Source organism: Halictus rubicundus, chromosome 6 (genome assembly GCF_050948215.1).
Source record: "Halictus rubicundus isolate RS-2024b chromosome 6, iyHalRubi1_principal, whole genome shotgun sequence".
NCBI classification, from domain to species: Eukaryota; Metazoa; Arthropoda; class Insecta; order Hymenoptera; family Halictidae; genus Halictus; species Halictus rubicundus.
In genome coordinates, this window is record NC_135154.1 from 6563655 (window position 1) to 6579307 (window position 15653).

General features: G+C 49.3%; 2 protein-coding genes across 2 annotated transcripts in view; one reads left to right on the forward strand and one right to left on the reverse strand.

Annotated features, from left to right (window-relative positions):
* Crp (transcription factor cropped) overlaps positions 1–6879 on the forward strand; it is a 92569-nt gene extending 85690 nt beyond the window's left edge. Inside the window, exons 3-6 of the mRNA XM_076789697.1 lie at positions 4692–4842; positions 5468–5733; positions 5852–6297; positions 6380–6879. Coding sequence (XP_076645812.1) covers positions 4692–4842; positions 5468–5733; positions 5852–6297; positions 6380–6773 — 1257 coding nt within the window. The 3' untranslated portion in view covers positions 6774–6879. The remainder of the gene's footprint in view (positions 1–4691; positions 4843–5467; positions 5734–5851; positions 6298–6379) is intronic.
* Positions 1458–3029, reverse strand: LOC143355142 (acyl-CoA Delta-9 desaturase-like). Its single transcript, XM_076789705.1, has 5 exons — positions 2789–3029; positions 2558–2688; positions 2273–2478; positions 2011–2196; positions 1458–1746 (listed from the first exon to the last, which is right to left on the reverse strand). The coding sequence occupies exons 1-5, from the start codon at positions 2991–2993 to the stop codon at positions 1464–1466; spliced, it is 1011 nt and encodes a 336-aa protein (XP_076645820.1). The 5' UTR covers positions 2994–3029; the 3' UTR covers positions 1458–1463.
* Positions 6880–15653: the final 8774 nt, after the last annotated feature.

The window sequence follows — 15653 nt, forward strand, 5'->3', positions numbered from 1 at the left end:
TGGCCAGGCACTCGTTTGCCTTTTTACCCAATCAGGCATTTTCTCGAGGACTCTTTGCTCCCTTGGCGCGCTTTTTCGGAACACGAAGGCGACCCCGGAAATTTGGCAATGCAGCGGGATTTCTCGGTTCCTTTGCAAAACTCAAGGTTTATGGTACTCGCGCGAGCTGTTGAGGCCGAAAGTAAAAAGTCTAGTGGCCAATACGTGCCATAACAGACACTCTAAAACGCTCGCCAAGACGAGCAACGGCTTTCTCAAAAACAGCCGTGGGATAACGGGTTCCATAAACTCGATCATTTGCACACCAAATGTTGCTAATCGTACGGTGCCGATGGCCGCTACAAATATTTCTCCTCCCGCCTACCTTGATTCGATTTCGACGCGGATGCGCTGTCAGATCCATCTTGGATTTTTTTTTTTCGTTGTTCTCCCGACCGTTTCCTACAATTTCTTTTCCCAACATTTCAATTTATCTTGTTACGTTTGACAAGTTTTTCTTGTCTGCAGTCTCTGAAAATTCTCGAGTCGTCATCCGCGCTCCGGTGCGAATTATCGATTCCCCGTCTCCCGTATTTTCCCGTCTTCTCTCTTGGACTCCTCTCCTTTTTCCTTGCATTTCCAAGAAAGATTCTCGGCGTTGCACGCGATGCTGTATAGCTCGCTTATGCTCTCGCGCCGTATATCGATTCGCTCCGAGTCTTTTCGGAACTGAGAATCGCATCGTTGCAACGTGGCAGACGGATGATTCGATGGTAATTAATTCGCCGTGACCTCGCGCGATGCAAACCCTTAAATTCACGGGCTTGTTCGCAGCGTGTCGAATCGGGCGGAGTTCGAAGAAAGAACATTTCGAGAAACTAGACACAAAACCCTATAGACTACAGACGCTGTGGACACACACTCGGGCCGGAGTAGACAACTGTGAATTATACTTTCGGGAGCAAAACGAGGGATATTTCGTCAAGCCTAACAGCCGTGGAAGAGCGTTTACTTGTGCATTCTGCTCCCGAGTGCAACTTTTGAGAGCATCATCGTCGTCGACTTGAGACCGTTAACCCCTCGACGACGATGACGACGACGACGAACGCTCGATGAAAAGGAAACTGTTCGAAACGAGTATCGGTTGTTTATTCTCCCGTAGCTAAAAACACACTTTACCGTATAAGATTGCACTATACCCGAACGATACATTGTTTCAACGATTGCAATTTTCCACATGACAACACAACGAATAAAGTTCTGGTCGTTGATCTTCCAGCCGTCCGAATAACGCTGGCGATTCTGAGGCGCCAGTGAAAATTGCTATACTGTTATAGCAACCGAAACATTGAAACTGATATAATACCTTGTAGTTCAATGTGTAGCACTTAATTTATTAAATACGAATAATGTAAACATCATATCCATAGAATGGAGAAAATCGTATAAAATGTAAATATGTTTGATTTTGGGGGAAGAAACGGTTAACCCTTTTGTTTTCCTGCGATGTTGCCGATCGGGTTCACGAAGGTTTCTCGGTCGGCCGCGTTTCCGTGTCTCTTCGAGTGACCCTGAACGATGTTAGGCGTCACCATTTTAAGATCGTAGGCCAGACCCAGATACGCGAGGAACTCGAGCACCCTCGCGGACACGCTGAAAGATCTGTCCGTCATTCGATAGTCCCACGGGAAAGCGTGATGGAAGTTGTGCCAGCCGTCGCCTAAAGTGAGCGCAATCGCGATCGGCGACTCCGCTGGTCTGATCCTCCTGAAATAACGAAACGAAGAATTTATAGCACCCTTCGCGGTCCGTTTCGTTCGAATTTGAAAACGAACAACGACACCCTATACACCCTAATTCTCGATATGTGTCCACAACATGAGTCTTCTCAGCGTCGCGTTTCGTGCAGGAGACCTTTCTTGGCCTCTCGAGGGGTATACCCCGCGGTAGTGGGGATAATTCCGCGACGTTTACCATGCAGGCCTTGGTGACTTATATAGAGAAATCACTGTATCAGCGTCGTCGACTTACTTGTCGTAGGGTTTGGATCCCCACGCATGCGCCGCTGAGTTGATGGACCAAGTCATGTGCAGGTTGGTGACGTACTGGAGACAGTATGCCACGAAGAAAGAGTTCCAGAGCGATTCGTTCCAAAAATAGATCGGCACCGACACGGGAAATATCACCGCCAATGGGACGTAGAGATACAGGAAGTAGCTGAAACACGGGACACGTGGGCAAAATCATAGATGAAACTACTTCGCGGAAACGATAGATCAATTGTGATATTCACTTGTGTTGAAACATTATCAGTTTGTCCTGCGTCAGCTCGGACCAGTCCATCTCGCGTTCCTTCTGTCGCAGCAGGGGGTGTTTCTTCATCATCAGCCAGCCCATGTGAGAGAAGAAGAGCCCTCTGTTCGAATTATGTGGGTCCAAGTCCGTGTCGCTGTACTTGTGGTGCATAATGTGGTCCCTCGCCCACGTGAACATGCTGTTCTAAAATTAGTATGAATTTTTCGATCGTATCGAGAACCGTTTGCGAGAATGTCTCGTTCGAGCGACGCCGCGCGTTTACCTGGCCGGACATGGTGTGGCAGATGATGAGGATCAGTCTCAGAAGGGGTGTCGCCTTGAAAGACCTGTGGGTGAGATACCTGTGCGCGCCGAGCCCTACCCCTTCGATCGCGAAGAATCCAACGAACACCCCTGCGGAAGTCAATTTAGAAGTTACCGAGTATGCACTGAAAACGCGAGAATTCTTTCGTCTACCCGTGTCGGACGGCGCGCATCGTTAAGCGGCACTCACCCCATAAAATAGTCGCGGTCTGAGCGTGGAAGAGCGCGGTGTAGATCCCGATCAACCACCCCATTTGCATCAAAACGTGCGCCACGACGGGCGGCCAGAGATATTTGTGCTTATAGCTCATGTCGGTGCCATATTGTTCGCTTTCCAGAACGTCGTCGATTTCGTGCGGTGAGGTCTCGTTGTTGTGGTTCGTCTCGGTGTCCATCTTCGCGAAACGATTCGGCGGTCGGAGTTCAACGACTGGGTGAACGACAGAGCGGAGCGTTTTCTCAAACTTATGATCCGCTTCGAGTTCGCGCAGTTTTATATATCCGCGAAACCGTTCCGTATTCATGAAGCATTGTATTATTTGTCGACACTCTGACCTGTGCTTAATTTCGGTGCATTCATCGATGCGCTTTTCAGTTTTTTAGGTATCTATTTTTACGCGTACCGTGGGAAAGATGATCTGCAAAATACAAAAGAATATTGTATATAATTGTTTCCTGTCGAATACGTGGAAAAAAATGGGTTACGATCTTGATCGGAATTATCTTTATTCAGAGCTGGTGCGTTTACCAGTGACTTCGTTCATCGCTCCGACTCGACTGTTCTTCCCAGCTCGTCTTCGATCGTGCGAAGCTTCAAGCTGCCTCAAAATCGTCCTGATTGGCCCGGCACGCATTTGCCTTTTTACCCAATCAGGCATTTCCTCGGGGATTCCTTGCGCCACTGGCGCGTATTTTCGGAACACGAAGGCGACCCGGAAATTTGGCAATTCGCGGGATTTCTCGATCCTGGTACTCGCGCGAGCTGTTGGGGCCGAAAGTAGAAAGTCTAATGGCCAATACGTGCCACAACAGAAACTCTAAAACGCTCGCCAAGACGAGCAACGGCTTTCTCAAAAACAGCCGTGGGACAACGGGTTCCATAAACTCGACCATTTGCACGCCAAATGTTGCTAATTGTACGGTGCCGATGGCCGCTACAAATATTTCTCTTCCCTTTGTCGTCTTCGGATCGAAACCACGATCGCTGATGCGAACGCAGATTTTTTAAAGAATAAAGAACAGTCTCGCGGAATATTTGAATGCGTTCTTTTCGCCGTATCGATTGCAAAATATCTGCGGAACATTCGGTGCGTCGAAGGAGCGACGAGTTTGGTCACTTTCCAGCATAATCGGAAGAAGCGGCGAAGACACTGGGGGGAGGCTGAAGCTCGGTCGTTGGTAGAGGCATCTGTTCGTCGGCCACCTGTCGGCAGGTGCAAAACGTACGGGCCCGGAGCCCGTTACCTTCGACTCGGTATCAATTGGCCCTTTTGTTTTCACTGGTTCCTTCGCCGGTTCCCGTTTTACTACGTCGTAGTACGTACGCGCGACACGAGACCGAAGAAACGAGACACGAGTCACGAGACCCAAGAAACGAGACACGCGATAGTCACCTCTCTCCGGATGTTATCGACTCGAGCGGACCCCGGAGTAAAACCCTTCAGGCTCGCGGTGCGTAAACAGGAAGCGTCTTCCAGTTTCGGAAGCGGATCCTCCCGAGGGCTGCACTCGCGACCCCGTACGACCCCGTACGCTTCCGTACACGCACTCGCTCCCCTTTCTTTCGAAAGACACGCTCTTTTCCCCTCGACTAGAAAACTCAACGTTTACAAAGGTTCACCCTCCTCGGTGTGAAAACGATACCTATTTTTATTAAGTCTTGTGCAACGTTTAAGCGATCGGCTAAACGTTGGACATTCCACGATCTCCATCGAGACGGTGTTCCAATTGAATTGAGGAAACAATAAACGAACAGAAACTCGTGTATTTTATTTTCTTTTATTTAATCTTCGGAAAAGGTTGCTCATTTGATCGCACCGATTGCTCTTACGACAAGGAAGATCGTTCAACGATACCGTATTTCATTGTTGCAGGCTGCGATACTTCAGCAGACCGCGGAATACATATACCAGCTGGAGCAAGAGAAGACCCAGCTGTTGTCGCAGAATTGTCAATTGAAACGATTGGTGAATCAGCACGAAGGTGGGGATGTTCCGATCAAGAAACGCAAGCCGGATAATCAAGGTGAGTGTTCCGCGTTTAAATAATTGCCGTGATTGGTACACCGAGAGCGTGTTCCGTCGCGTCGTTCATGCGACGGATACAGAGTATTATTTCACGCACGACTATTCCAGTTTTTCCACGAAAACGCGGCGTTCCCCATGATCGACGCTGGCTGGCTCGTTCATCCTCGAGTCATCGAGGAATTTTTTAATTTGTCGACCGGAACCGGCGCGAAGATTCATATTGAAGAATCGTTCGTCATTTTCGCGAGAGTAATTACATTCTTGGCGGCCGAGCATCCTATGCCGGATATTCCGTTCCGTTCCGCTCACCGTTCTCCGCGAGAGAGAGAGAGAGACGGAAAAAGGTTCGATCGATAGAATCGGAAACTCGGTTCGCCCTTCCGCGACTCATCCCTTAAATGTTCAAACCGTTCGAGCGGTCCGATCGAACAGAGAGAGGAGGGGTGAACGAGTGGTGATCGCTTCCACTAAAAAATCGCGATGTCCCTTTTCGAACCGACGGTAAACCTATAAATCGTCGACGAGCCCTTTCTTCCCGTTTCTTGGCTCTGTTACGAAGGTTCGACGAAAGCGTCGTCGACCGCAACCAGCTATAACCGTAAACATAATCTTCTCGATTTCAGGAGGTGTCGTCGTCAGCCTACCGATGCACGTCAGCGAGAGCGGTGACGAGGGATTGGGCAGCATGTCTCCGGAGCCATTGTCGGTAATCACCGTGACCACGGAGGGACATTCCGTGGTGAACAGCGAGGTGGTGGAGCTCCGACGACAGTTGGAAAGGGAGCGGCACGCGAGGCTGCACCTAGAAAAGCAGATGAGAGCCATAGAGACTCAACTGTGCCCGGAAAGATTCCGGGACAATCAACTGATTACTTACCAGCCGCACGAGGTAGTACCGTGTCTGTCTGTCTTCTTCGAGAACAGAGAGACATTTTCTCTCCGAACCTTTTATCCGTTACACGTTTGCTATCGCCTGTTAAACGTATAACATTGTCTGTCGCGAGCAGGTGATCGAGCACACGGACAACGTGATCGCTCAGGAAACCGAGGAAGCCGTCGCCGCTCTTCAGGTGGTCTCGGTGGTGTCCTTGCCGCCGGTCGGTTCGACGCAGACCGTGGAAACGTCTAGTCCGGATCCGAGTTCTCCGCCCCTGTCGCCGCAACCGGCCGACATGGTGCCCGAGGACATCAAGGAGGAGGACGTGGAGCCGGACAGCCCGAAACTGGTCGCGTTCGCCCAGAACCCAACGTTCGCCACGATCGAGGAGCAAACCACCGCCGATTCGTTCTCCTCGTCGAGTCGCGTCACGTACTCGGGGGATTTCAAGGGCACGTCGCCGCAGTACATCACCGCGAGCCCCAGCAGGCCTTTCTCGCCCGCCACGGAGCCTCAACGGTTACCCAGTGTCCTCGAGGCGGCGATCAAAGCGGAACCCAAGGTCGAAGTCGAGAGGTAGATGTCAGATTTTCGATCGTGATCGTTGTCCTTGCGACCTCGGCAGGTGGCTAACGCGACGCGAATTCTCTGATTTCAGGTTGCCGTCGCCGTCGACCTCTCTCGACGACGGGACGCCGCAAGCGAGGTTGTACCTGGCGAACACCTCGCGGCAGAACCTGGAGACGATCGTAGAAGCGATACGCCACCTGGAGGGCGACCACCTGTTCAGCGACGAGCCGACCGGCGTTCAGGACGTGCCGCTGGCGTTGACCAACAAACAGCAGACGGCGAACAACCCGTCGGGCAACAAGTCCTCGACGTCGCCGACGGTGTCGGCGTCGGCATCGGCGTCCGCGTCGGCAACGGTGTCGGCCTCCGCGTCCCCGACGTCGGCGAAGCAACGGCTGATGCAAGCCGAGTTCCTTCAGTTCCACAGGCAACAGCAACAGACCCAACAGCGACCGGGTGTGATCGTGGCGAAACATTCGTGATCGAGAGGCGCGTCTCGATCAGCAGACTGAACGCGGCCCGCAAGTGGCAAGCTCGCCTCCGCTCGAGAAAGGACGATTCTCGCGAGGCGTTCGTCGGCGATCGCCACCTCCGGACGCTGACCCGGACCGCGGAGAAACGATTTTTCCGTTGAGCCTGGACGCTCGAGTCGGAGGCGCGGTCGTTTCCTCCGGAGAAGACGCTCGGGGAAGGCCTCTCTCCTCGCGTTCGTACCGCCGATCCAACGCGTCCAACGAGTCTGACCGGCGTGTTTTCGTATGTTCCTACTGCCCGTTGTCCGCCTTTGTTTCGACCGACTCTCGATCCGCGGACCGAGACGAAACAAGCCCGTTCTCGTTCCCATTTCCCAGTGAAGCGTCGTCGGCTCGTCGACGGGATCGAATCCGCGGTGAACACGGTGACTCGAAACGAAGGTGGGACCAAGTCGAAGTTCGACGATAGGATCCTCGCCACCGAGTTGTCGAAACGTTTCCTCCTCCCCGCCCACCCTCGCACCAACCCCCGATTCCCACAACCACTCTCACCCGCTCTTGTACATACCACCGATAAGTCCCACCCCTCACCCCCAATCTCCTCTCTGTCCCTTTCTCTTTCTCTCTCTCTCTCTCTCTCTCTCTCTCTCTCTCTCTCTCTCTGTTCGTTTTCGAGTTCTCGGCTCTTCTCGCGAGAATCCCGAGAACCCAACGCGTCTCTCCCGCGTCTCCCGAATCTCAAACGATTCGTTTTGCAACCCCGTTTGCCCCTAGCCCCGCAACCCTCGCACCTCTCCTCGTTTTAATTGTCTCTCGATCTTCGGCCCTTCGACTCCAGCAACCTCCTGGTCCTCCACCTCTACCTCCCTTCGCGAATCGAGACAGCGAAGCGGGCGTTTACTGCTCGTGCGCTATCGAGGCAGGATTTTCATTTTTCTAGAACTTAATCGACTTGCTACCGTAATGATAATAACATTAATATTAATAATATCCGTAGGTGATAAGGTCGCGTACGATGTATTGTACCGAGAAACACACATATGTGTGTATGTGTGTGTGTGTGTGTGTGTGTGTATATATATATATATATACACACGTATATACGCTACCGCTGAAGAATATGGGATCAATCTTCAATCAAAATTTGTTTCGCCAAGGAATTAAGTTATTGTACGAGATGTTCCGAGAGTGAAGACGAGCCAGAAATTCGCAGGGATTACCGGTGACGGTACACCTTCAACGGGTCGAAGCTAGATCGCTGGACGACGCGTCCAGCCGTGTAGCTTCGAGGTCCGTTTTCGCGAGAAAATAAACGCCTTCGCGGAAAGACCGTATTCCATAGTTTCGACGCGTTCACGGACACGGAATCACCGTCAAGTATTCTCGACTGGACAGGGAAATGGTAAAGTCACTTTTGCGATCTTCTATGTTTCATTGGTACGCTGCGAACACTGTGACTGCGCCGCGGACATCGGTACACCGATTTTCAAAAACCCTCGAACACGTTCGTTTCCTCGAAGGCGGAAGAACACGAGCCCGGCGAAGCAACGGCGTTCCGCACGGTGGGATCTTTCGGAAAATCTTCTCGAAAACCTTTAGTTGTACGGTTCGAGGCTACAGATATTCAGTTGCCCCAAAGATGCTAAAAACCTGTCCTTTCCGCAATGATTTTGGTCCCGAAAGATCCCGGTGTGCCCGACGGAAGGATCCCTGGTGTCCCGGAAGTCCGTGGAGCGATCGAAAACGATCCCACGATATTGAGCGGAAGTGTACATCTATACGATCCTCCTGGTGAATACACACACGTGTACGTACATGTAGATATATAGTGTATACATATAACGAGCGCGAGCCCACGATTATATGTATATGTACATATATGTATGCATACTTATCTACGTTCTTTTTTTACATTGTTACGAGGATTTAGAAACGAGAAAACGAAGAAGTATATACATTGACGACGCATTCGGGAAAGGAATTCATTACACTTTCGACTGTAAAACATGTTGGTTTCTTCTCGATTTATTCGCGGAACTATTGCCGCGAGCGCGACGATTCAATTGAGCGACAGGGAACGTTGGCTGAAAAAGAGCAGAAGAAGACAGAAAAGAAAAAGATTGCATAACATTGAACATGCGTTCAGGATGCACATCGAACAATCGAAAACGTACACGTGCTCGCGTGCTCGCGTACACAGAAATTCACACCGATTTCGAATTGACGGGACGAGGTAATTCTGTTAACCTTCGACAGCTATCGTGGCCGGAAATTTCACGTGATCGAGCAACGTGACCGACTCTGGTGACGATGATTTCTCATTTACTCGGAGCATCGTAAAACAGAACGGTGTTATACCCGCGTTAGTTTGTTCTCGAAACGCGCAACAACGGTGTATCGCGATTGCTTCGAAGGGTTAACTTAATCTGTGCCAAATATCGAGTATCCAGACTTTTGTTCCTTGATAGATGTAGCGCCTTGAAGGCGGATCGGTGCACCGGGCGGATCGGTAGCCGATCGAGGATCGTTCGTCCCCTCCGCAGTTTCTCGGAATGCTCTCGAAGTTCGAGGCGAGTTTTTCTACCGTGAACTTTTTTAAACGGAACACGTCACGCGATCCGATCCTTCTCCTACACGCTCATCCCTCAGGATCGATCCTCTCAGACAGCCGATCACTTTTCTACGTGTAGACCGTGGACTGTACCGCATTCCTATCACATCTGCTCCCACGACACAGTACGGTAAAATATCTCGGAAACTTTCAGAAGATTCGTTGTCTCTTCAGCGGGTGAACGACGAAGAACGCTCGATAAAGGCTGGAAACATATTTCACAAAAGTCTACGTTCGCGTAGAGGTCCGCGCGGTTTAATTATTAGACTAAGTCGAAAACTTTTTCGTGCCTTTCGAGGGGAAGAACGATCGCATCGAAGAAGGCTCGCGCGCGATCTACCAACCGATCGGCCGGTGAACCATCTCGTGGGACTAGATCCCACCAGTTTCTCTCTCTCTCTCTCTCCCTCTCTCTTCCCTCTCTTTCGCGTCACTCGAATCGAATGCGTTTGTTCTTTTTTTTTCGTTCGCTTTCTCATTCACCGGACGATACGAAGGACCGATCACACCCGGTGTAACCGGGTTACCTTGAAATCACTGGAAACTGTTCTGTCGAATACTCTTCGATCGCGGATCTAGAATCGCGAGGGGCGATTTATACAGTGCAGTCACGTTTCCGGAATCCTAATCGCCTCCACAGCGTGGCGTTCCGACGACTCTCGGCGCTTCTGGGCTAAGTATTATTTAGGTTTTTAAGCGTTCACTTTTGTTTCCCACGTAGCAAGGCTACTTAACGATTATGCAAAATTCGTATCAACCGCGATCCTAGCCGATCGTTCGAACGTCATCGCACTGTATAAATATGGAAATCTTTCGTAGGGGCTCTCGCGTGCGAAAATCGCGTTGACGATAGATCGCTGTACACGACGATCCGAGTAATTTCAATGTAACTCGAGGGATCCGAGACAGACCAAATCCCCGTGAGAGCGCAGCAGATCCACCGCGCGCAAAATCTTTCGAAGGCAGAATAATCGTTTTCGCAGGCGCGCGTCAGATTCGTGGAAATGGTCCACGACGAAGCACGCGCGTACGAGGCAAGGGTCAATCTTAGGTACTCGAAGCTAATAGTTTAACCCGTAGGCGCTTCCATTCCCTCGTCGGCTTTGTCGACTCCCGACCGAGTCGTCCGAGATCATAAGTCTCCGAGCCATGAATCGGGACGGGCCGGCCCTTCAATACCGATTCTTTCGACTCCCTTTCACCCATCTGGGCACACGTAATCGCATAAAGCTACAATCCGCAGTTCCAACGACCGAGAACTGGCCTATCTTTCGCTGCACCGTGTTGCAAACGCGCGATATCGGTTTCCGGCGAGAATCAACGGCAGGGATTTCGTCGATCCTCTGCCGAGCGGAGTTTCCTTTCTCTCGGGCGCAGTACTCGATAGAAACGCATCGACAGTTGAACCGGTTAGAAATTCGTAAAGCATTCTCGCGAAGGATCAAAGGGAGTCGGCAAAGCACCTACACAGACAGAGACGACCAATCGAAAAGAGGAGGAGCAGTCGAACAGACAAGCAGGCGGGCAGGCGTATGGTTAAGCAGACTCTTTCAGTTAATGTTTAGCGGTTAGATTACGTAGGGGATTGTTAGCCGAGTACACGAGCGAACTACAAGCAAGTTATTACTATTGTCTATCGGTATGATAAATGTGAAACGCTAATCCGTAATTGTACTGTGTGTATATATCAACGTATCTAGCGACGTTCTACCTAAAGAGAGAGGAAAAAAAAAAACGGCACGAAGAAAATATGAAAAAACGAGCGCGTTACGATGTTGCGAGGACGGATAAAGCTTGCGATGAAGGAGAATCGAAAAAAGAAATCTAATCCGCGAAAGAACGCGACGCGATCCCGTTTTCGTAGCGAGCGCCGCGATTACTCGCGCGGCGGCAAGCAATTTTTTCTACCGAGCGTTCATCATTTTTCTACCGATTTTCCAACCGACCGTTTCGACAAGTTTTACCGATCGGACCCAACCGGTCTCGAGACTGCTACGAAAACGGGCACGACGCGAATCGCGAACCCACGGATGAGTTTTCGGTTCGAACGGCCCACGAGAATGGCAACGGCATCTAGATGTCCGCGCAGACACGAGGGCGCACAAGGGCCTAACGAGTCGAGACGCGAGTTTCTTCGATCGTTCTACCCCCTCGCCATTTCTCCCCCTAACCCTCTCCACGATTTTCCTGAATTCTCGGTTTGTTTTCACCGTTCGCCGCGACGATTTCTTTTGCGAAACGAATCCCCGGAACGATCCTCTCATACGCGTTTTCTCTGTTTCGATTGAATCGTCGCGTGTACGCGATCAACTCGATATTTTTCTTCTCTTCTCCGTGTTCCGTTGATGCGTTTCTTGCCACGCGATCCTGAACTCCTAATCGAACCGAGGAGATCCGCGAAACTTCTTTTTCCGTTGGATCGTTGCGATCTTCGACGACGATCCCGCACAGAGAGAATCATCGAATGTTGCTCGTTACGTGTCGCGTGCTTTGCGTTTGTTGAATGTTAAAGCGTTACGCACGGACTCGCGAATCGATAGCGACGCGTTGAGTCCTGTTACTCGAATTGTATTCAGCTAATTTATAATTAACGCCTCGCCATCGAGCGGCATCGTTGTCCGTGCGTAACGTTTTAACGAGTTACCATTTTTACCGGGAAAAGAGAAGATGATCCGCGGGCAAGAAATGCATCGACTCGTTCAAGCGCTTCCATGGATACTCGTGGATCAGCGCGTACAATGTATACGAGTATGCTCGCAGGGAGATTCTGAATTAGCGTCGAGAAACTCACGGACGCAATCTACATAGAACATTCGCGAAAACATGTCCGGAACCATTACGAATGCGATTCACGCAAAGTTTCATCTCAAGATCCGATCTTTTCTCCAGAACACGATGACAATGATTTGGAATCGCCCTGCAAATCGTCGATCCTTTCGGACGTGGTAACCCGGCGAATGTTTATACGGTTTTCGAAAATCTCGACGCGGACGACACGATGGAACTTCTTTCATTTTTCCTTCTTTCTTTCTTTCCACCGATTTGGTACCACGTGCGAAGGTGTCTCGAGAGAACAATGGGAAAAAAGCGTAAAATAGTTAAAAAAAGGAAAAAAAAAAGGAAAGATGAAGAGAGAAACAACGAGAAAATGGTTTTCGTATGGTGTTTCGCGACGAGAGGTTCTATACACCGCGAATCGCGATACTCGATCGGAAAAGAAGAAACTTGAACTCTGAAATTCGCCATTTCGGGACGCGACACCGCGCGCGTTCTCCCCGCGAAAGGAAAACCGCGAGGACGGCCGTTGACCTCGTGTCACCGTGCGATAACGACGCTCGATCGAGGCGAGTTTCTTTTTTTTATCGTTGACTATACATATATATATATATAAATTATATATACATACATAGAACTATATACGCGAAACAATGGCTCCTATAAATTCTTTACAATTTTCGTTATGAAAGAGAAACGAAAGAAACTAAACGGTTCACGCGCAGAATCACGGATAGTTGCTAACGAAACGCTAATCAAGTTTGACTGAACGGACGCGCGCGTCTGCGTGTTCGTGTTTAGTGTGCGTGCGTGCGTGCGTGCGTGTGTGTCTGTATTTTTATTGCGTAAAACACGGACGAAGTGTAGGGTAGATCTAACATTTGTTTACTTTTCCAAGCCCCTCCCCCTGTAACTTGTTTTGTAAAACTCGTTTCGTTTTCGTCTCGGTATAGAGTGACTCGCTAATCAACCTTTTTACATACCGACCACACTTTTCTCGAGAGTAGGACAAAAATCTAGTTACAGAGGGTTCGTTGTTTTGTCGCGTAGGACACTAGGGACGAAAAAAAAGAAAGAGTTCTGTCGGTTATGATCGGTGTAGCAAAATTTCGGATAGCGCGTATAAAAATAGGGAACGAAATATACAAGTGTATCCATGGCTAGGTCTACGGAAAGACAATGAAAGAAAGTTTCTATCTAGACTGCGAATCTTTGTAGATTCAAAAATTCGTAGGAAATTATTATTTAATTTTCGCCACGACGGATCATCCTCGTGGTCGAAAGAAATTTTTCCCCTATACTCGGATTCCCATAACGACGTACCGCGAGCATGGGAATTCGCGTGAATATCCCCGATGCGTTTCGATGTTATTCGCGCGTTGAGAGAAGCGTCCATGGAATATTAAATCTATCCCGCACATCGTCTCTGACAACAGAAACAGAAACGACAAAGACAAAGAGGAATCCTTTGAACCTGTAGGCGAGAGCGTGGCTGTGCACGTGGATGGCGAGCAACTAATGAATTAATTAAACAAGTTTACTATTAAGACTAAGTCGATTTGTACTCTTTTCAAGGCAAATGGCGACTGAAAGCTACGCTACTCGATCGTACGCCGCGAATTCAAACGACAGACGACGACGACGACGACGACGACGACGACGACGACGACGACGAAGAAGTGGGAAACGAAGAAGACGGAACCGAGTACCTTACAGTTATGCGAGGACACGAAAATATTCCCCTGAGCTTTAAGGATCGAGAGAGCGGTCTATTTTTGTATGGCGCCCTGCTTTCGGTCGCCACGGGCCCACACGCGAAGTGGAAGAATAAAACACTGTGTATAGAGTAAGTCCGTAAAATGATGAGTATGCGAGGACAGAGAGAAAGAGAGAGAGAGAGAGAGAGAGGCGTGTTTGAATGATATACGTAGCAAGAGAGGAGCTAGGGATTAACGAAATAGTCGAACGATCGATAGAGTCTAGCGAGCTGGTTCCGGGAAATTTCGTCTTTTTTCCCGTGAACAGAACTGAAGTAGCGTTTACGAGATGGGCGCGATAGTTTATGGATCTTATGGATCTTCGTTTGATTGTGTCCGTGTGCGTGTAACTGTATAATCCGTAGACCGATCGAGATGTTCTACTCTGAAACTCCTGAGAAGAAAATACAGTTCTTTTTCCTCTTCTTACGAACTCGGACTCTCGTAGTCGTGTTTGGAATCGTCCGGATCGATAGATCCGTCGCAGCGCGGAACATCAGTTATTGTTTCTTTTTCGAAGAGAAGAGGTCCATCCTCCATCCCTCGAACTTGCCGAATGAAAATCGACTAGAATTCTGTGACCAAGTCCGATCGAACGGAGGGACGCGCGTTACACGGAAGATAGATGTCTTCTTCTGAAGATTCGTTAGGTCTTTGTCTAGGATTTATAGCAGAAGAATCGCGCCGAGCTTGCGATCTGATTTTTCTTTTTTTTTTGTTTTCGTTTTCATTCGAGAAGAAACCGGCGATAGGAGGGAAGATCGGGAACAGGGCGGAGCATTTGTCTGTTTTTCTTTTTCGGAAAAGAAAATGGACCGGCAATCGGAGACAGATGGAATGATGAAAGCACGCCGCCATCGTTCAACGAATTAGGAGACAGGGCCGGGGGGTTATGCGATTCGAGGGATCGCAAGGTTTCGCGAAGGGGACATTGTAACAGTATTATCTATGGGGGGAGGATACGACGTGTGCGCGAGTTGTGTGCCGTGTGCATGATTCTTTTTCTGTTTTTTCTTTTTCTTTTTTTTTTTAATTTCTCGACCATGAATTTTTCGGAAAGCGTGCGTGGGGTTGGAGATGATTCGCGTCGTTAGTTTCGAAGTCGAAACCGTCGATTCGCCCGGATCGATATCGGCGAACCGAGCGAAGATTATTTTCGGAGTGTTTCAGCGAGCACGAAACTACCAAGATGGCATATATTAGTTGTTAAGCGTCGAGTATAACGGAATTATTTATTGTTCGCTCCGATAGTAGCCACTTATTTTTTTACGTTCGTTCGTTCGTTTGTTCGTTTGTTCGTTCATTCGTCGCCGAGTTTATTGTAAGCACGGGTTCGCTCGACCAAGACGAATCGGCACTCTTGCAACAAAACACCGCACCGAAAGATTTCATTTCTTCGAGTATATGCTGCCGATCGTTGAACGAGAGCTGAAAGAAAATGCGTGTTAGAGAGACATCATGAGAGAGAGAGAGAGAGAGAGAGAGAGAGAGAGAGAGAGAGAGAGAGAGAGAGAGAGAGAGAGAGAAGAGTGAGAATGAGTGTGAATGAAAGAGAGAGAGAAAAAGTTTCATCTTATTTCGATATTCGTTGAACTTTCTTTATTTCTTTTCTTTCGGTCGTGAGTTTTTTCTTGCAAGTGTGCTCGAAATATTTGCCACCCCTCTATCCCTGTGTATTTTTTAATTATCCGTATGCGTTTTCGTTAATGGATGGACACACCGATCGTCATTGTCGTTGTTAAGATT

What these genes read in the sequence shown, in the direction of transcription:
- LOC143355142 (XM_076789705.1), bottom strand. Translation starts at nt 2,993, where the DNA reads ATGGACACCGAGACGAACCACAACAACGAGACCTCACCGCACGAAATC. An exon ending in GACCGCGACTATTTTATGGG is followed by an intron (nt 2,689 to 2,788) that starts GTGAGTGCCGCT and finishes TGACTTCCGCAG; the next exon opens with GGGTGTTCGTTGGATTCTTC. An exon ending in CTGATAATGTTTCAACACAA is followed by an intron (nt 2,197 to 2,272) that starts GTGAATATCACA and finishes CCCGTGTTTCAG; the next exon opens with CTACTTCCTGTATCTCTACG.